Genomic DNA, 21,918 nt, shown 5'->3' on the forward strand with positions numbered 1-21,918 from the left:
CTAGCGAAATAGTTATGATTTTTGTCGACTGGTACATTGGAATTGGCTGAAAATAGGGCTCAAAGTGGGCGAAATCGTTGAGACCGCTAACTTTGCGAGAGCATAAGTCCGTAAGTTTCCCATCAAATTTCATACTTTTGGTGTCATTATGATCAGGAAAAGATTCTCTTATCATTTCATAAGATTTTTTTTTTTTTTTTTTTTTTTTTAACCCTGAGAGCAAGTTTAGGAGAGGGCCTGCCAACCCTGAAAAGGTTAAATAACAGTGGAATTGTTATAGCCACTAAAAAAAAAAATTGATTAGGTTTCTGCAAATGAAAACAATTCAATATTTTAAATTTTATTGAACTTTTCTTTATGAAAAGTACTTACAGCAACCATGGATGCTTCTTGTCCATATGCTTCAATTTTGCATACAGCCAGTTTTATCATGTGCCTCATTATACAACATGTACAATAGGTATATTAGTTTTTGGTATTCAAGGTGCTCTTCTCAGTATTGGCTCTTATAGTATTGACTACAATAGTTGCATAAAGGAAGGGCAACCATTGTTGTATTTTAAGGTAAGTATTATACATACTGTTTATTTTACTTTATCTGTCTTTTATGCTTAGGTATTTTAAATGCCTAGGCATTTAAGACACATTTGATAATGACAAAAAGGTATTAATCATTCAGCACTGTGCTGCAAATTGGTGGCTGATGTTGGGAGGCAAGAGGCAGAAGTGTGAAGGGCAAGCCAAAGAGTAGGGGAAAATCATAGTTTTTGCAGCAAATCTATCATAGCCAGTCATAGAGAGAGAGAGATTCTGCAGAAAATGTGGAACCTATTAAAAGGAAGACAAACAGAATGAATATGTCAGTGTTAAGCACAAATGATATAAAATACCGACACAGTGAAAAAAGAGATAAATGCAGCATAATGCAATCCTTTATTGGCAGTAAAGAACAAAAAGGCACAATACCGTGACTGGAACAATACACAAATGACCCACACATAAGAGGGAGGAGCTTCCAACGACATTTCAGTCCGGCTTGGACCATTTACAAAGTCACATTGACAATGTTTTGTCCATACAATGGGCTTTATATAAAGCCAGTGTTTTTGCTCACTATGTGGTCAGAATGTTGTTAATAAAGGATCAAATTATACTGCATTTGTCTTTTTACCCATTTCACTGTTTTGAAAACAAAATCAAAATGAAGTCTGCATGTTCTCTAATGACTGAAGGGTCTGATAATTCTCACAGAGTGCCTCTCCATATGTCTAAAAGTAGAAAAGTGAAACTGGAACTTGAAGATGGGGAATGGTAGACATGAACTATAGGAAGAAGTACAAGACAGAAAGAACAAGAAAATAAGGTAGAATGGTGGACCTAAATGAGTTTACTACACTTGATGGCAGGTAAGTAAATTCAGGAGACACTTTTTTATCAACACTTTTTTTTTTTTTTTTTAACCAAGTTGGCAGTCTCCCACTTAGGAAGGTTGACCCGAAAAGGAAGAAAATCCCCAAAAAGAAAATACCTTTACCCCCTCCCTATGTAATTTTTATAATTACACCATTATGGTCTAACGTTTAACAGGTTGTGAGGTACTTGGTGAGGTTTACCCTGATGGACACACTTGGACTCAAAGTTGTCATATCTACACCTGCAAAAAGGGTTTCTTGGAGACTCTTGGTGTATTAGATTCATGTGAGTATCTCTTGTTATTATACTTGTGGAAGAGCTAGATTCGTAAAGATCACATAGTACCTCAAGATTTGGAGGTAATCAGAATCTCTTGATTTTTCTGTCTCTTACAATAACAAGTAAATACCATTAAGCTTGCTGTTATTTTAGTCATATGGGAATATTATTTTTTTTTCCCAACAAGTCGGCCATCTCTCACCAAGACAGGGTGACCCAAGAAGAAAGAAAATCCCAAACACTTTCGCCTTACTCATACATAATTACTGTCTTTGCAGAGGAGCTCAGATATGACAGTTTAGAAGTCCCTCCAAACTGTCAGTATCCCAGACCCCTCCTTTAAAGTGCAGGCATTGTACTTCCCATTTTCAAGACTCAAGTCCGGCTAACTCCATAATAACCGGTTTCCTTGAATCCCTTCACTAAATATTACCCTGTTTACACTCCAACAGCTTGTCAGGTCCCAAAAACCATTCATCTCCATTCACTCCTATTTAACACGCTCATGCACGCTTGCTGGAAGTCCAAGCCCCTCGCCCTTGAAACCTTTTCCCCCCTCCCTCTAACCTTTTTGAGGACGACTCCTACCCCACCTTCCTTCCCCTACAGATTTATACGCTCTTCAAATCATTCTGATTTGTTCCATTCTCTCTAAGTGACCATACCACCTCAACAACCACTCTTCAGCCCTCTGACTAATAGTTTTAGTAACTCAATTCCTCCTAATTTCCACACTATGAATTCTTTGCATATTATTTACGCCACACATTGCCCTTAGGCACATCTCCATCTCCAGCCTCCTCCTCGCTGTAGCAGTTACAATCCATGCTTCACACCCATATAAGAGTGTTGGTATCACTATACTCTTGCACATTCCCTTCTTTGCCTCAATGGATGACGTTTTTTGTGTCCACAGATACCTCAAAGCACCACTCGCCTTTTTTCCTTTATCAGTTCTATGGTTAACCTTGTCCTTCATAAACCCATCTGCTGACAATTCTACTCCCTTCTTCCATACTCCCTCCAGTGTGATATGCAATTTATCTTTACCTAACTCATTTGATACCTTTATCACCTTACTCTTATCTATGTTCAATTTCAACTTTCTTCCTTTACATACCCTCCCAAACTCATCCACTAACCTTTGCAACTTCTCTTTAGAATCTCCCAAAGGCACAGTATCATCAGCAAAAAGTAACTGTGTCAACTCCCATTTTGTATTTGATTTCCCCAGTGAATATACTTTAATAATAATCATTTAGAATATGCATGACCAGTGCTTGAGCACCAAGATCATTTTTTTTTTGTCATAGCTTACATGTACATCAGTTTGCTAGCTTCAAAATTAAAATATTGAAAACAAATAGGGTAATTTCACTGTTTCATCCTTATGTAGGTTGTGATGTGCTTAGTGAGATGTACCCTGACAGTCACACCTGGACTCAAGGCTGTCATAAGTATGTGTGTAAAAATGGCTTAGCAGAAGCAGTAGGTGTAATTAACACATGTGAGTTTTGTCATAATTGTCTTTGTTGCAATATATATTTTTAAATGTCTCATATATGTATAATCCATGAGAAATTTAAGCATAGGGAAAATTTTTTCTCATCTCCAGGCTCTTAGTGGGAAGCAGTAAACCTGTAAGGGTCATACAGTGCCTGGGGAATGAGAGGCAATCAGGTTTGATCCAGTGAAGGGAAGGACAATTGCAATTCCTTGGATCAAGAATCCCCTTGCCAAAATTATACTACTGTACCCATTTAAAGCAACAATAGTGTTGAATTGTGTAAGAAGCTATATTAATGAATCTTAGAACATAGTATATAAGCATTGGTATTTATGAATTATGCTATACCAAGTATGTACTTAAAAAAGATCCTGGTGCTCAATTGATTATTAGCTCTGTCTGGTGTTATTGGCTGCTGTACTTTGTGTCCTTCTAGGTACCTTGATGCTAGTGAAGGATGTCATCCCAGGAACCAGATTTATCTTACCCTTCTTTAGATCAGTACTGAATGCATCCCATTCCTCAGGCACTACATGATCCCTAAGGTTGAGAATTTCACTCCTCCTCCCTCCTGATTAACCCTTTGACTGTCGCAACCCCCTTTCTGAAACTGTTGCAAAATTTTTGGAAAAAAAAAAATTATTTTTTCTTGTGAAATGATAGAGAATCTTTTCCCAATGGTAATGACACCAAAAGTACGAAATTTGGTTGAAAACTCACGGAATTACGCTCCCGCAAAGTTAGCGGTCTTGGCGACATATACGCATTGGTGATTTTGCCGACTTTGAGCCCAGTTTTTGGCCAATTCCGTTGTTCCAGTTGACCAAACTCAGCTATTTCTTTAGAACTCCATTTTTCCTATCAATTAAGTACAAGAAACTTCCCATTTACCAATTAGAACTACCCAATAAAGTGGTCAGAAATTGGCAATTTGGCCAATTTCACGCAAATTAAAAAAGATGCCAATTTCAAAATAAGGTCCAGAATAAACAATGTAGACATTCTTGGCACTAAAATAACATATCCTCTGTTCATTAGTCATGTTTATAGGCCCTTCTTATATTACTATTGCTTTATATTTTGATTTTTTATTCTTACAAAAAATACAAAATTTACTGTTACGCAGACTACTGCATTATTGTAAAAATGCTATAAATAATATCAGTGCACTAGTGAAAGAATATTAGACTCCCCAGTTGATGTGTATTGGATGTGTGGTGTGATTTGCTTACTCTTGAACATTGGTAAAAATCGAACATTTCCGCTATTTGAGCCCAATTTCAAGGTTGTTTTCATCATGAAACTAATCAAAATCATCTCTATTTATGCAATATGTTTTCCATTTTATCATGTGAGACCATGAAAACGAGAATACAACAATAAACACTACAAGAAAATACACCTCAAAGTCTGCATTTTAACCCTTTGACTGTTGCGGCCGTATATATACGTCTTACGAGGTACCGTGTTTGACGTATATATACTCATAAATTCTAGCAGCTTCAAATCAAGCAGGAGAAAGCTGGTAGGCCCACATGTGAGAGAATGGGTCTGTGTGGTCAGTGTGCACCATATAAAAAAAATCCTGGAGCACGTAGTGCATAATGAGAAAAAAAAAAACTCCGACCGTATTTTTTAATTAAAATGCCGAATTTGTGGTCTATTTTCGTATAGTATTTATGGTTGTATTCTCGTTTTCTTGGTCTCATTTGATAGAATGGAAAATATATTATAGAAAAAGAGGTGATTTTGATTAGTTTTACTATAAAAAGAACCTGGAAATGGAGCACAAAGTAGGGAAAATGTTTGATTTTTGCCAATGTTCAAAAGTAAACAAATGATGTCATTGTCCAATAAATGTCCAACTAGCCATTCTAATATGCAGTCATGAATGGGTTGATGTTATTTATACAATTATTACAATATTGCAGTAGTCTGCATAATAGTAAGTCTTCTATTTTTTGTTTGAATAAAAATTCAAAATAGAAAGCAAGAGTAATATCAGAGGGGCCTGGAGACATGACTGATGAACAAAGAAAATGTTATTTTAGAGCCAGGAATGTCTGCATTGTTCATTCTGGACCTTATTTTGAAATTGTCATATTTTTTAATTTTCGTGAAATTGGCCAAATTGCAAATTTCTGACCACATTATTAGTTAGTTGAAATCAGTAAATGGGCAGTTTCTTGTACTCAATCGATAGAAAAAATGGAGTTCTAAAGAAATAGCTGAGAGTTTGGTCGACTGGAACAACGGAATTAGCCGAAAATAGGGCTCAAAGTGGGCGAAATCGCTGATTTGTAAATATCGCCGAGGTCGCTAACTTTGCGAGACCGTAATTCCGTCAGTTTTCCATCAAATTTCGTTTTTTTGGTGTCATTACAATCGGGAAAAGATTCTCTATCATTTCACAAGAAAAAATAATTTTTTTTTTTAAATTTTGCGACACCAGGAGACACCTCAGGATTGGGGGTTGCGACAGTCAAGGGGTTAATCCAAAAAACGGTCAGTTTTTTTTCTCATTATGCACTGCGTGCTGCAGGATTTTTTTTATGTGGTGCACACTGACCACTCAGACCCATTCTCTCACATGTGGGCCTACCAGCTTTTTCCTGCTTGATTTGAAGCCGCTAGAATTATTGAGTACAGTGGACCCCCGCATACCGATGGCACCACATAACGATTAATCCGCACACCGCTTGCTTTAATCGCAAAAATTTTGCCTCGCATACCGCTTAAAAACCCGCTCACCGATTTTCGTCCGAGACACGTCCAATGTGCGCCCTCAGCCAGCCTCACATGTGCCGCCCGTGCCATTGTTTACCAGCCAGCCTCCGCGGTAACATCCAAGCATACAATCGGAATATTTCGTATTATTACAGTGTTTTCGGTGCTGTTTCTGGAAAATAAGTGACCATGGGCCCCAAGAAAGCTTCTAGTGCCAACCCTACACCAATAAGGGTGAGAATTCCAATAGAAATGAAGAAAGAGATCATTGATAAGTATGAAAGTGGAGTGCGTATCGCCGACCTGGTCAGGTTGTACAAGAAACCCCAATCAACCATCGCTACTATTGTGGGCACCAGAAAGGCAATCAAGGAAGCTGTTCTTGCCAAAGGTTTAACTGTGTTTTCGAAACAAAGATCGCAAGTGATGGAAGATGTTGAGAGACTCTTATTGGTGTGGATAAATGAAAAACAGCTAGCAGGAGATAGCATCTCTCAAGCGATCATAAGCGAAAAGGCTAGGAAGTTGCATGAGGATTTAATTAAAAAAATGCCTGCAACTAGTCTAAGAGAGTTTTGGAGATAGCACTTTAATATCCTCAATTGTATAAACCTTATAGGTAAGGCTAGGGAGGGAGTGACTAAGAAGACCTTGAACTCTGCTTGGAAGAAACTGTGGCCAGAATGTGTAGACAAAAGGGATTTTGAAGGGTTTGAGGCTAACCCTGAGAGGATTATGCCAGTTGAGGAATCCATTGTGGCATTGGGAAAGTCCTTGGGGTTGGAGGTTAGTGGGGAGGATGTGGAAGAGTTGGTGGAGGAGGACAATGAAGAACTAACCACTGATGAGCTGATAGATCAACTTCAAGAGCAAGAGGCCAGACCTGAGGAAACTGGTTCGGAGGAGGGGAGAGAGAAATTGAAGAAGTTGCCTACTTCAAAGATTAAGGAAATGTGTGGAATGTGGCTTAAAGTGCAAACCTTTTTTGATGACAATCACCCTCACACAGCTATTGCAAGCCGTGCTGGTGATTATTACACTGACAATGTTGTGAAACACTTTAGGGAAGTCATAAAGAGAAGAAGAAAAACTTTATAAAACTGGGTTGCTTAAATGTGCGTGGATGTAGTGCGGATGACAAGAAACAGATGATTGCTGATGTTATGAATGAAAAGAAGTTGGATGTCCTGGCCCTAAGCGAAACAAAGCTGAAGGGGGTAGGAGAGTTTCAGTGGGGGGAAATAAATGGGATTAAATCTGGAGTATCTGAGAGAGTTAGAGCAAAGGAAGGGGTAGCAGTAATGTTAAATGATCAGTTATGGAAGGAGAAAAGAGAATATGAATGTGTAAATTCAAGAATTATGTGGATTAAAGTAAAGGTTGGATGCGAGAAGTGGGTCATAATAAGCGTGTATGCACCTGGAGAAGAGAGGAATGCAGAGGAGAGAGAGAGATTTTGGGAGATGTTAAGTGAATGTATAGGAGCCTTTGAACCAAGTGAGAGAGTAATTGTGGTAGGGGACTTGAATGCTAAAGTAGGAGAAACTTTTAGAGAGGGTGTGGTAGGTAAGTTTGGGGTGCCAGGTGTAAATGATAATGGGAGCCCTTTGATTGAACTTTGTATAGAAAGGGGTTTAGTTATAGGTAATACATATTTTAAGAAAAAGAGGATAAATAAGTATACACGATATGATGTAGGGCGAAATGACAGTAGTTTGTTGGATTATGTATTGGTAGATAAAAGACTGTTGAGTAGACTTCAGGATGTACATGTTTATAGAGGGGCCACAGATATATCAGATCACTTTCTAGTTGTAGCTACACTGAGAGTAAAAGGTAGATGGGATACAAGGAGAATAGAAGCATCAGGGAAGAGAGAGGTGAAGGTTTATAAACTAAAAGAGGAGGCAGTTAGGGTAAGATATAAACAGCTATTGGAGGATAGATAGGCTAATGAGAGCATAGGCAATGGGGTCGAAGAGGTATGGGGTAGGTTTAAAAATGTAGTGTTAGAGTGTTCAGCAGAAGTTTGTGGTTACAGGAAAGTGGGTGCAGGAGGGAAGAGGAGCGATTGGTGGAATGATGATGTAAAGAGAGTAGTAAGGGAGAAAAAGTTAGCATATGAGAAGTTTTTACAAAGTAGAAGTGATGCAAGGAGGGAAGAGTATATGGAGAAAAAGAGAGAAGTTAAGAGAGTGGTGAAGCAATGTAAAAAGAGAGCAAATGAGAGAGTGGGTGAGATGTTATCAACAAATTTTGTTGAAAATAAGAAAAAGTTTTGGAGTGAGATTAACAAGTTAAGAAAGCCTAGAGAACAAATGGATTTGTCAGTTAAAAATAGGAGAGGAGAGTTATTAAATGGAGAGTTAGAGGTATTGGGAAGATGGAGGGAATATTTTGAGGAATTGTTAAATGTTGATGAAGATAGGGAAGCTGTGATTTCGTGTATAGGGCAAGGAGGAATAACATCTTGTAGGAGTGAGGAAGAGCCAGTTGTGAGTGTGGGGGAAGTTCGTGAGGCAGTAGGTAAAATGAAAGGGGGCAAGGCAGCCGGGATTGATGGGATAAAGATAGAAATGTTAAAAGCAGGTGGGGATATAGTTTTGGAGTGGTTGGTGCAATTATTTAATAAATGTATGGAAGAGGGTAAGGTACCTAGGGATTGGCAGAGAGCATGCATAGTTCCTTTGTATAAAGGCAAAGGGGATAAAAGAGAGTGCAAAAATTATAGGGGGATAAGTCTGTTGAGTGTACCTGGTAAAGTGTATGGTAGAGTTATAATTGAAAGAATTAAGAGTAAGACGGAGAATAGGATAGCAGATGAACAAGGAGGCTTTAGGAAAGGTAGGGGGTGTGTGGACCAGGTGTTTACAGTGAAACATATAAGTGAACAGTATTTAGATAAGGCTAAAGAGGTCTTTGTGGCATTTATGGATTTGGAAAAGGCGTATGACAGGGTGGATAGGGGGGCAATGTGGCAGATGTTGCAAGTGTATGGTGTAGGAGGTAGGTTACTGAAAGCAGTGAAGAGTTTTTACGAGGATAGTGAGGCTCAAGTTAGAGTATGTAGGAAAGAGGGAAATTTTTTCCCAGTAAAAGTAGGCCTTAGACAAGGATGTGTGATGTCACCGTGGTTGTTTAATATATTTATAGATGGGGTTGTAAGAGAAGTAAATGCGAGGGTCTTGGCAAGAGGCGTGGAGTTAAAAGATAAAGAATCACACACAAAGTGGGAGTTGTCACAGCTGCTCTTTGCTGATGACACTGTGCTCTTGGGAGATTCTGAAGAGAAGTTGCAGAGATTGGTGGATGAATTTGGTAGGGTGTGCAAAAGAAGAAAATTAAAGGTGAATACAGGAAAGAGTAAGGTTATGAGGATAACAAAAAGATTAGGTGATGAAAGATTGAATATCAGATTGGAGGGAGAGAGTATGGAGGAGGTGAACGTATTCAGATATTTGGGAGTGGACGTGTCAGCGGATGGGTCTATGAAAGATGAGGTGAATCATAGAATTGATGAGGGAAAAAGAGTGAGTGGTGCACTTAGGAGTCTGTGGAGACAAAGAACTTTGTCCTTGGAGGCAAAGAGGGGAATGTATGAGAGTATAGTTTTACCAACGCTCTTATATGGGTGTGAAGCGTGGGTGATGAATGTTGCAGCGAGGAGAAGGCTGGAGGCAGTGGAGATGTCGTGTCTGAGGGCAATGTGTGGTGTGAATATAATGCAGAGAATTCGTAGTTTGGAAGTTAGGAGGAGGTGTGGGATTACCAAAACTGTTGTCCAGAGGGCTGAGGAAGGGTTGTTGAGGTGGTTCGGACATGTAGAGAGAATGGAGCGAAACAGAATGACTTCAAGAGTGTATCAGTCTGTAGTGGAAGGAAGGCGGGGTAGGGGTCGGCCTAGGAAGGGTTGGAGGGAGGGGGTAAAGGAGGTTTTGTGTGCGAGGGGCTTGGACTTCCAGCAGGCATGCGTGAGCGTGTTTGATAGGAGTGAATGGAGACAAATGGTTTTTAATACTTGACGTGCTGTTGGAGTGTGAGCAAAGTAACATTTATGAAGGGATTCAGGGAAACCGGCAGGCCGGACTTGAGTCCTGGAGATGGGAAGTACAGTGCCTGCACTCTGAAGGAGGGGTGTTAATGTTGCAGTTTAAAAACTGTAGTGTAAAGCACCCTTCTGGCAAGACAGTGATGGAGTGAATGATGGTGAAAGTTTTTCTTTTTCGGGCCACCCTGCCTTGGTGGGAATCGGCCAGTGTGATAATAAAAATAATAAAAAAAATAAAGGAACGAGAGGTACAGGCCACTATGGACAGATATGTTGTGTGAAAGAAGTCCAGTGACTCTGAAGCTGGTCCTAGTGGCATTAAAAGAAGAAGGGAAGTAACCCCAGAAAAGGACTCGACACCTCAAGTCTTAATGGAAGGGGATTCCCCTTCTAAACACTAACACTCTCTCTCTCCTCGTCCCATCTCATCAATCATCACCAGATCTTCAATAAAAGTAAGTGTCATGTAAGTGTGCATGCCTTTTTCAGTTTGTGTGTATTAAAATTAACATTTCATGTGGTAAAAAAATTTTTTTTTTCATACTTTTGGGTGTCTTGCACGGATTAATTTGATTTCCATTATTTCTTATGGGGAAAATTCATTCGCATACCGATTATTTCGCATAACAATGACCCCTCTTGCACGGATTAAAATCGGTATGCGGGGGTCCACTGTATATATACATCTGAAACACTGGCTCGTAAGATGAATATATACATGTACGCCCAAAACAGTCAAAGGGTTAAGGGATCTTACTCCTGTATTGATGACAATGTGCCCACACAGTGCACTTTATCAAGCTATGGATTGATACAGCCCACAGTGAAATATCATTAACCCTTTGACTGTTTCGGTCATATGTATACGTCTTACGAGCCACCGTGTTTGACGTATATATATACACTGTACTCATAAATTCTAGCGGCTTCAAATCAAGCAGGAGAAAGCTGGTAGGCCCACATGTGAGAGAATGGGTCTGTGTGGTCAGTGTGCACATATCAAAAAAATCCTGGAGCACGCAGTGCATAATAATAAAAAAAAAAAAATCCGACCGTTTTTTAAATTAAAATGCCGACTTTGTGGTCTATTTTCGTATAGTATTTACGGTTGTATTCTTGTTTTCTTGGTCTCATTTGATAGAATGGAAAACATATTATAGAAATAGAGTTGATGTTGATTAGTTTTACCATAAAAAAAATCTGGTAATGGAGCCGATGTTCAAAAGTAAACAAATGATGTCATTGTCCAATAAATGTCCAACTAGCCATTCTAATATGCAGTCATGAATGGATTGACATTATTTGTACAATTATTACAGTATTGCAGTAGTCTGTATAACGGTAAATCTTCTATTTTTTGTTTGAATAAAAATTCAAAATAGAAAGCAAGAGTAATATCAGAGGGGCCTGGAGACATGACTGATGAACAAAGAAAATGTTATTTTAGAGCCAGGAATGTCTGCATTGTTCATTCTGGACCTTATTTTGAAATTGTCATGTTTTTTAATTTTCGTGAAATTGGCCAAATTGCAAATTTCTGACCACGTTATTGGGTAGTTGAAATCGGTAAATGGGCAGTTTCTTGTTCTCAATCGATAGAAAAAATGGAGTTCTAAAGAAATTGCTATGAGTTTGATCGACTGGAACAATGGAATTAGCCGAAAATAGGGCTCAAATTGGGTGAAATCGCCGATTTGTAAATATCGCTGAGGTCGCTAACTTCACGAGAGCATATTTCCGTCAGTTTTCCATCAAATTTCGTTCTTTTGGTGTCATTACAATCGGGAAAAGATTCTCTATCATTTCATAAGAAAAATAATTTTTTTTATTTTTTTTTAAATTGTGACACCAGGAGTCAGGATTAGGGGTTGCGACAGTCAAGGGGTTAATAAAGGAATACATTATACTGCATCTTCCTGTCTTTTTCCATCATGTTGGTACTTTATACCATTTATCTCTACACTCCCTTTGTTTGGATCAAATCTCATTTACTACTATTTCCCAGTTGCCATATGACACGGGTTTGTCTTTCCCACGAATACAGTTAAAACTGTTAAAGGTTCAGGGCTAAATGTGTTGCTGAAGGTTTTGCAGGAGCAAGTTTCCCAAGCTGCAGCTTGTGGTAAAGCTGGCTTTGTTTATACAATATTTGTCATGGAGGTGCATGAAACCCATAGGGATCAAACTGCCTGGGGCAACAGGAGGCAATCAGGTTAGATCCAGAGGGAAGAAAAGATTCATTTATATTATATCAGGAACCCCTCTCCAGCATCAAGGACCCTCCATTACCTGTGACCTGTTTTTGGAGTCTTCCTAATCCTCAGCCGAGCCTGGAATCTGACTACGCTATTGATCACTTGGTAGACCAGGTCATTACTGGTGGTTGCCTGCCTCATAGGACTTGTTTTTACATAACTTTAGCTAACCTTCAGTGAAAGCTTTATAGTTTGTCACATATACAGGGAGTAATTGATCAAACTAATAATATATCCATATTAATTACCAATTTTGAGAGAAAACATTTTTGTTGCATAAAAAAAAAAAAAATTAACCTTAGGAGATTTGAGAAACTGTATTTGTTTTTAATACTGCTTAAAACCACATCAATGAATTCATACTGATTGAGAAAATGGAGTGAAAATTATTAAATAGATGCCCATCGAGGCAGGGAGGCATTCAGGTTTGATCCAAGGGTGGACAAATTCAGTTCCTTGGATCAAGAGCCCCTCACCAGCATCTTCCTTGAGGGGTCCCCTACAGTTTGATAGACATTAAGCCTATTACATCAGAGGAATGCACTACAATATTCATGTGTTAATGAGACACTTCAACTACTATAATATTGCTGTAAGTTATTTTTTTGTAACTAAACCATAATTATTTGCAGGTTGTGAAGTGCTTGGTGAAACTTATCATGATGGACATGCATGGATCAAAGATTGCCAAAATTACTCTTGTAACTCTGGTATATTTAAGAATGTAACTCTTACAAATTGTCATGACACTGGTACGTACCTTATTCATTCAATTATACATAATTAAATCCCAGAAATTTTTGAGTACTTTGTATATTTTGATACTGTACTTTGTTAACCCTTCATGGGGACTGCCTTGATGCCAGTGAAAAAATCTTTATCCTAAGAGAGCTATTCTTTCCTTGGATTGAACTTGATTACCTCCCATTTCACAGGTGCTGAATAACCCCTTAACAGTTTTTTTTTTAAACACCAGCTATCTCCTACTGAGATAGGGTGACCTGTCACCTTGTATGAAATATATAGTGGTGATTTGATCTCCACACCATAAAGAAAAACATGACAGGAAAAATCCAGACTACTTCCAGAGTTCAAAAAAATGTTAGGAATGCTGAAGACACTAAAAATGACTTTTTTTTTCTGATATCAAATTAAGGGGAGACATGATAGCTCTACATAATTATTACTTTCAGGTATAATTATTACTTTCAGGCACGTACATGCATATACAGTGGAGCCTCCACTAACGAGTTTAATCCGTTACATGACTTTGCTCGCATCTAGATTTGCTGGTTTGCAGAGTTAATTTTCCTCGTTGAAATTAATTGAAATGGAATTAATTCGTTCCAATGGAATTCCAGGCACCATAAAATACTTCATTAATTTCCCTAATATCAACTCTACGCTTATTTATCTATCACAATTCATCTAATATGACATAAACAATATAAATAACATAGAAACCTGATATATACTCTAGAATGAATAAAATGTCATTGTGACAAGTGGAGGTGGCTATGACCACTCTACCGTTGTTGTGGTGAACACTGCCATCTAGTGATAGCCTTTTGAAGCCGTCTATTATTATAATTATTATATAGTACATTATTATTGTACATTTATTATACGTATTATATTATTATTATTATTATTATTATTATTATTATTATTATTATTATTATTATTATTATTATTATTATTTATTATTATATATTATACTATTGTTATTATAATTATTATTACAATATAAATAATTTGAAATTGTTATTCACACAAAATATAGAAGATTTACTGTTATGCAGGCTACTGTATTATTGTAATAATTGTATAAATAATGTCAATCCATTCATGACTGCATATTGGAATGGAGGTGACGTCATTTGTTTACTCTTGAACATCGGCAAAAATAGAACATTTCTGCTACTTTGAGCTCATTTTCAAGGTACGTCTTGTCATGAAACCATTCAAAATTATATCTATTTCTGTAATACACCTACCATCCGACTTACGACCTCCTCGACATACGACTACTTGACTTAAGACCATGTTTTTTATGCCAAATTTCTGGCAAATAAACAACTGTTTGTATTGAAGTCACCGAGATTATAAAGTCACTTAAAAATAACTCAGGGAATCTGTCTCATGTCCCACCATTATTGTAAAAGCGAGCGGCCCATGTCCTTTTGCATGCTATTTCATTACTAGCACCTTCCCGAAACTACTCGAGCTGGCAAGGGTTACACCAATACATAAAGGTGGTGACCTTACAGATTTAAACAACTATAGGCCAATATCAAACTTACCATTGCTATCCAAAATCTTTGAGAAACTCGTGCACAGGAGACTATATTCATTTATAACGGCACAAAACATACTCAACCCCTGCCAATTTGGATTCAGGAAAAATAAAAGCACTAATGATGCAATTATAAAAATGCTAGATCTGCTTTACACAGCATTGGAAAATAAGGAATATCCACTAGGAATTTTTATTGACCTAAGAAAAGCTTTTGACACAGACCACGGCATCCTACTCCACAAACTTGACCATTATGGTATAAGAGGCCATGCGCTTGCATATTTCAAATCTTACCTTGCTAATAGGTATCAATATGTCACCATTAAAGACACAGCATCAACAACACGGCCACTTGATACTGGAGTTCCGCAGGGAAGTGTCCTTGGTCCCCTGCTCTTCCTCATATACATCAATGATCTTCCAAACGTATCCCAACACCTGAACCCCATTCTCTTTGCTGACGACACGACTTATGTCATCTCTCACCCTAATCTTGCCACCCTCAACACCATTGCTAACGAGGAGCTGATCAAAATATCGACTTGGATGACAGCCAATAAACTTACGCTTAACACTGACAAAACCTACTATATTATGTTTGGTAGCAGAGCAGGAGATGCGCAAATTAACATTAAGATCGACAACACTCTAATTGCCAGGCATAATGAGGGCAAATTCCTAGGCCTATACCTTGACAACAACCTGAATTTCAGCACCCATATCCAACACATAACCAAAAAAGTATCCAAAACGGTTGGGATCCTCTCCAAGATACGATACTACGTGCCGCAAACTGCCCTTCTCACACTATACCATTCACTTATATATCCATACCTCACCTATGCTATCTGTGCTTGGGGTTCAACTGCAGCAACACACCTAAAGCCAATAATAACCCAACAAAAAGCCGCAGTAAGAATAATCACTAAATCCCATCCCTGGCATCACACCCCCCCACTCTTCATAGATCTAAACTTACTCCCTGTTCAGTACATCCACACTTACTACTGTGCAATCTACATCTACTGGACCTTAAATTCCAATATTAACCTTGACCTAAAACGCTTTCTTGATAGTTGTGACGGAACCCACAGGCATAACACCAGACACAAACATCTCTATGACATTCCCCGTGTCCGACTAAACCTTTACAAAAATTCAATGTATGTCAAAGGCCCTAAAATCTGGAACACCCTACCTGAAAACTCTAGAACTGCAGACACATTCATCACCTTCAAAACTACCATTAGAAAACATCTTATCTCCCTGATACACCCCGTCAACTAATTACACGAATACCACCTGGTGGTTAACACTTACACTCACTTACCCATTTGACCATAAACAGAAATATCAGTCTCAATCTTAAAATAATGAATCCTAACTAGTCATAAGTTGGCCTGTGATACTCCAATACTGAAACTATGTATTGTGCCAAAACAAAAGCATTCACATTGCTAAACTCACAAACTAGTATTTAGTCACTTAGCCATAATACCAACTTACCTCATAATTTGTAATATTTTAAATTTAAGAATTAGTCTAAGTCTGCCTGAAATGCCTAGCCATGCTAGGTGTTCTAGTGGCACCCTCTGTAATTAGTACTTTACTACATGTAAACCACACAATAACCAAATTCTGTAAACTCAGCATTGTCATCCTTATAGAGAATAAACTTCGAATTTGAATTGAATTGAATTGTACACAGTGTTTATCCTAAACCTTACAGTATAAAATACAGTACTAACAGCATAAAAATAAAATAAAAAATGAAATACCAAAATAAAACAATAAAATAGTCATTACAAAAATGTAATGTTGAAATTCAACAGTAAGGTTCGACTTACGTCCATTTTGACTTATGACCAGTTGGTCAGAACCAAGCTCGGTCGTAAGTCAGATGGTACCTGTATTTCTTTCATTCTATCAAATGACTTAAAAAAAAAAAAACGAGAATACAACCATAAAAACCGTAAGAAAATACTGCTAAGGGGCGGCTAATTGCCGAGAAGTGAACTCCATTATTTATGGTCCAATTTCTTTAATTTTTGGTGTATGTTAAGAAGCATCTTTCCATTATACAATGCCCAAGTTCCAATAAGATAGCCCAACAAACAAATGAGATCCAATTACCTAGATCAAGAGCAGGAGCCCCTCACCAGCATCATTGAACCTCCTTTGAGGCCCACTCGTTTATGGAAATTTTGTTTGCGTATGGAAGCAAAAAATCGATCTATCAACTGCTCGTATTTGGAAAAACTCGCATGTGGATGTGCTCGCAAGTGAAGGTTCCACTGTATGTACATAAACACATCTAGGTTTTTCTTCCTTTTTCTAAATAGCTCTTGTTCTTTTTTATTTCCTCTATTGTCCATTAGGAAGTGGAAAAGAATCTTTCCTCCATAAGCCATGCGTGTCGTATGAGGTGACTAAAATGCCAGGAGCAATGGCCTAATAACCCCTTCTCCTGTAAACAGTTCCTAAAAAAAAAGAAGAAATTTTTTTATAAAACTGGGATGCTTGAATGTGGGTGGACGTAGTGCAGATGATGATAGAGATGATTGCTGATGTTATGAATGAAAAGAAGTTGGATGTCCTGGCCCTAAGTGAAACAAAGCTGAAGGGGGTAGGCGAGTTTTGGTGGGGAGAAATAAATGGGATTAAGTCAGGAGTACCTGAGAGAGTTAGAGCTAAGGAAGGGGTGGCAATAATGTTGAAGGATCAGTTATGGAAGGAGAAGAGGGAATATAAATGTGTAAATTCAAGGATTATGTGGATTAAAATAAGGGTTGGATGTGAAAAGTGGGTCATAATAAGTGTGTATGCACCAGAAGAGAGAAGTATAGAGGAGAGAGATTTTGGGAGATGTTAAGAGAATGTATAGGAACCTTTGAACCAAGTGAGAGAGTAATTGTGGTAGGGGACCTAAATGCTAAAGTAGGAGAAATATTTAGAGGGGGTGTGGTAGGTACATTTGGGGTGCCAGGTGTAAATGATAATGGGAGCCCTTTGATTGAACTTTGTATAGAAAGGGGATCAGTTATAGGTAATAGTACATATTTTAAGAAAAGGAGGATAAATAAGTATACAAGATATGATGTAGGGCATAATGACAGTAGTTTGTTGGACTATGTATTGGTAGATAAAAGACTTTTGAGTAGACTTCTGGATGTACATGTTTATAGAGGGGCTACAGATATATAAGATCACTTTTTAGTTGTAGCTACAGTAGAGTAAAAGGTAGATGGGATACAAGGAAAATAGAAGCAGCAAGTAAAAGAGAGGTTAAGGTTTATAAACTAAAAAAGGAGGCAGTTGGGTAAGATATAAACAATTATCGGAGGATAGATGGGCTAGTGAGAGTATAGGCAATGGGGTTGAAGATGTATGGGGTAGGTTTAAGAATGTAGTGTTCGTGTGTTCAGCAGAAGTGTGTGGTTACAGAAAAGTGGGTGCAGGAGGGAACAAGAGCAATTGGTGGAATGATGTAAAGTAAATTGAGTAGTAAGGGAAGAGAAAGAGTGGTTAAGAGAGTGTTGAAGCAATGTAAAAAGAGAGCAAATGAGAGAGTGGGTGAGATGTTGTTAACATATTTTTTTGAAAATAAGAAAAAGTTTTGGAGTGAGATTAACAAGTTGAGTAAACCTAGGGAACAAATGGATTTGACAGTTAAAAATAGGAGAGGAGAGTTATTAAATGGAGAGTTAGAGGTATTGGGAAGATGGAGGGAATATTTTGAGGAATTGTTAAATGTTGATGAAGACAGGGAAGCTGTGATTTCGTGTATAGGGCAAGGAGGAATAACATCTTGTAGGAATGAGGAAGAGCCAGTTGTGAGTGTGGGGGAAGTTCATGAGGCAGTAGGTAAAATGAAAGGTGGTAAGGCAGCCGGGATTGATGGGATAAAGATAGAAATGTTAAAAGCAGGTGGGGATATAGTTTTGGAGTGGTTGATGCTATTATTTAATAAATGTATGGAAGAGTGCAAGATACCTAGGGATTGGCAGAGAGCGTGCATAGTTCCTTTGTATAAAGGCAAAGGGGACAAAAGAGTTTGCAAAAGTTATAGGGGAATAAGTCTGTTGAGTACACCTGGTAAAGCGTATGGTAGTTATTATTGAAAGAATTAAGAGTAAGACGGAGAGTAGGATAGCAGATGAACAAGGAGGCTTTAGGAAAGGTAGTGTGTGTAGACCAAGTGTTTACAGTGAAACATAGGTGAACAGTATTTAGATAAGGCTAGAGGTTTTTGTGGCATTTATGGATTTGGAAAAGGCATATGACTGGGTGGATAGGGGGGCAATGTGGCAGATGTTGCAGGTGCATGGTTTAAGAGGTAGGTTACTGAAAGCAGTGAAGAGTTTTTACGAGGATACTGAGGCTCAGGTTAGAGTATGTAGGAAAGAGGGAGATTATTTACCAGTAAAAGTGGGCCTTAGACAAGGATGTGTGATGTCACCGTGGTTGTTCAATATATTTATAGATGGAGTTGTAAGAGAAGTGAATGCGAGGGTCTTGGCAAGAGGTGTGGAGTTAAAAGATAAAGAATCAAACACAAAGTGGGAGTTGTCACAGTTGCTTTTTGCTGATGACACTGTGCTTTTGGGAGATTCTAAAGAGAAGTTGCAGAGGTTGGTGGACGAATTTGGTAGGGTATGTAAAAGAAGAAAATTAAAAGTGAATATAGGAAAGAGTAAGGTTATGAGGATAAAAAGATTAGGTGCCAAAAGATTGGATATCAGATTGGAGGGAGAGAGTATGGAGGAGGTGAATGTATTCAGATATTTGGGAGTGGACGTGTCAGCAGATGAGTCTATGAAAGATGAGGTGAATCATAGAATTGATGAGGGGAAAAGGGTGAGCGGTGCACTTAGGAATCTGTGGAGACAAAGAACTTTGTCCTTGGAAGCAAAGAGGGGAATATATGAGTATAGTTTTACCAATGCTCTTATGTGGGTGTGAAGCATGGGTGATGAATGTTGCAGTGAGGAGAGGGCTGGAGGCAGTGGAGATGTCATGTCTAAGGGCAATGTGTGGTGTGAATATAATACAAAGAATTCGTAGTTTGGAAGTTAGGAGGAGGTGCGGGATTGCCAAAACTGTTGTCTAGAGGGCTGAGGAAGGGTTGTTGGGGTGGTTTAGACAGGTAGAGAGAATGGAGCAATACAATGACTTTGTATAAATCTGTAGTGGAGGGAAGGTGGGGTAGGGGTCTGCCTAGGAAAGGTTGGAGGGAGAGGGTCAAGGTTTTGTGTGCAAGGGGCTTGGACTTCAGCAAGCATGTGTGAGCGCATTTGATGGGAGTGAATGGAGACAAATGGTTTTTAATATTTGATGTGCTGTTGGAGTATGAGCAAAGTAACATTTATGAAGGAATTCAGGGAAACTGGCAGGCCGGACTTGAGTCCTGGAGATGGGAAGTACAGTGTCTACACTCTGAAGAAAGGGTGTTAATGTTGCAGTTTTATAAACCGTAGTGTAAAGCACCTCTGGCAAGACAGTGCTGGAGTGAATGATGGTGAAAGTTTTTCTTTTCCAGGCCACCCTGCCTTGGTGGGAATCAGCTGATGTGTTAATAAAAAAAATAAAAAATAAATGGGGAGCTCTAAATCTGTAGAGGTTACAAAGCACCTGGAATTTGGGAGGGAATCAGGTTGAATCCATTGAAAGATAGTGATCCTTCAAAGGAATTGGAGCTAAATGGTAGTGATAGCACAGATGCCAAAAGGTAGTAAATTCTTCTACTGGATCCCCATCTCTTCAAGGAGGGCTCCTTGGTGTGGTGAAGAGGCTCTTGGTTTGAGGAATTAGACCTGTTGGTCTTCTTCCTCAGACCAAATGTAATTACCCCCCAATCCCCCCTTCCCTTTTTCCTTTCCTCCTCCTCCCCATCCCTCCCTTATTCCCTTCTTCTTTTTGGCATTTGGGATTCTTCCCACAGGCACACAGTTCCTAGGTAGGGGGAAGGGTACTGGAGTCCATCCCATTCCGTTGAGGTTCTTGGCAGTGGTGTAGTTTGCCGTGGAATCTGGATTACCTGGGGATGTCCTGATCCCTCTCCGGTCTCCCGGGGGATGGCTTTGGGTGTCTTTCGGGTGATGGGTGTATCTCTGGAAGCCGCCTTTTGGATTCCGGGGGTGGTGGCCAAAGGAGGTATGCTTTGTGGCAGATATCCAGCCGCCCTCTCTTTTGTTCACCGAGGTAGCTCGGCAGATGCGAGGTTGTAAAGTTGTCAAGCCGTTACCTTCTTGACAAAGCTCTTGGAGAGCAAAACGTTGCCACAATAAAATGTCGCATTAGTTGCACTTGTGTCCTTTTACTTTACATATTGTCGGTAATTCTACCAACATTATTACAGATGTGAGGTTGCTATCCCGGATTGCTGGTTTAGGCATGAAGGGTAGGGTATGGCATGGGTTCCATGCCGCATCTGCGCTATTGGGCGTGGAGGGAGATTTCTGGCCCTTTCATTCCTCCTAGGAACTATTCCTCCCCATTCCCCCCTTTTTTTTATTCCGTTTTTTTATTTTTATGTTTTCCTTTTTTTTCTTAAAAACAAAAAGAAAGAAGTAACCTAACCATGGAAGACCCAGTCCGTGACCCTGCTACCCCTGGGCCCCTTCTTGATACCGCACCCCGTTCTGACCCTGCCTCGTTTTTTGACCACTCTTCGGACACTCCTGATGCCCCTTTACCTCTTGCTGGTGTTGTTTCATCACCCACTTCAGGTATCGGGGTTTCGACTGACTCCTTCGATTTGTCTGACCTCCGCTCTCCTTTGACTATGCTTCCGGCCTTTCCCTCTACGGTGTGGCAGCTTTCGAATTGCCAGCCCGTCCCACGTTGGACCAACTCCGGTCCCACCCCTAAAACGCCAACGTCAGTTGCCTGATGATGATACTTTGCCACCTTCTCGTTCTACTCAGAAAAGACCGACACGCCATGCACTCCATTTCCACGCTCAGTTTCAGAATCCACAATGGACTAAATTCTTTACTTTACGACTGCCTTCCTCTATTGCCTATCTTTCCGACCATAGTATTGGCAAGGCGCTCCTACGCCATGTTGGTAGAGATATTTCCTTTCATGCTCTCAAGAGCGGTACACGCATCATCACTGTCCAGAATGCTACCCAAGCTCATGATCTTTCCCTTCTTTCACATATTGATACTATTCCTATCACTATCGAAAAGCATCATTCCCTCAATTCTTGTAGTGGTACTGTCATTCTGTCCCATACCATAGTCCAACAGAATTTCAAGACATGTGGCAATGACATTCTCGAACAGCTGGAACTCCAAGATCTCCCAATCCTCAAAGTAGACACTTATGTCCTTCCTGCCCGTGGGCAGAGACGATACCCTTGCAATGTGGCTCGATTAACTTTCGA

General features: G+C 39.2%; 1 protein-coding gene across 11 annotated transcripts in view; it reads left to right on the forward strand.

Annotated features, from left to right (window-relative positions):
- The window catches only part of LOC128690257 (uncharacterized), a 92,461-nt gene that overhangs the window by 56,289 nt on the left and 14,254 nt on the right, over positions 1-21,918 (forward strand). For 8 of the 11 annotated variants that reach the window (XM_070090583.1, XM_070090585.1, XM_070090584.1 and 5 more), the window contains 3 exons: positions 1,588-1,698; positions 3,089-3,199; positions 12,862-12,981. In XM_070090583.1, coding sequence (XP_069946684.1) covers positions 1,588-1,698; positions 3,089-3,199; positions 12,862-12,981 — 342 coding nt within the window. The remainder of the gene's footprint in view (positions 1-1,587; positions 1,699-3,088; positions 3,200-12,861; positions 12,982-21,918) is intronic. The other 3 variants (XM_070090591.1, XM_070090589.1, XM_070090592.1) reach the window with 3 other exon arrangements.

Source organism: Cherax quadricarinatus, chromosome 32 (genome assembly GCF_038502225.1).
Source record: "Cherax quadricarinatus isolate ZL_2023a chromosome 32, ASM3850222v1, whole genome shotgun sequence".
In the NCBI taxonomy this organism is placed as follows: Eukaryota; Metazoa; Arthropoda; class Malacostraca; order Decapoda; family Parastacidae; genus Cherax; species Cherax quadricarinatus.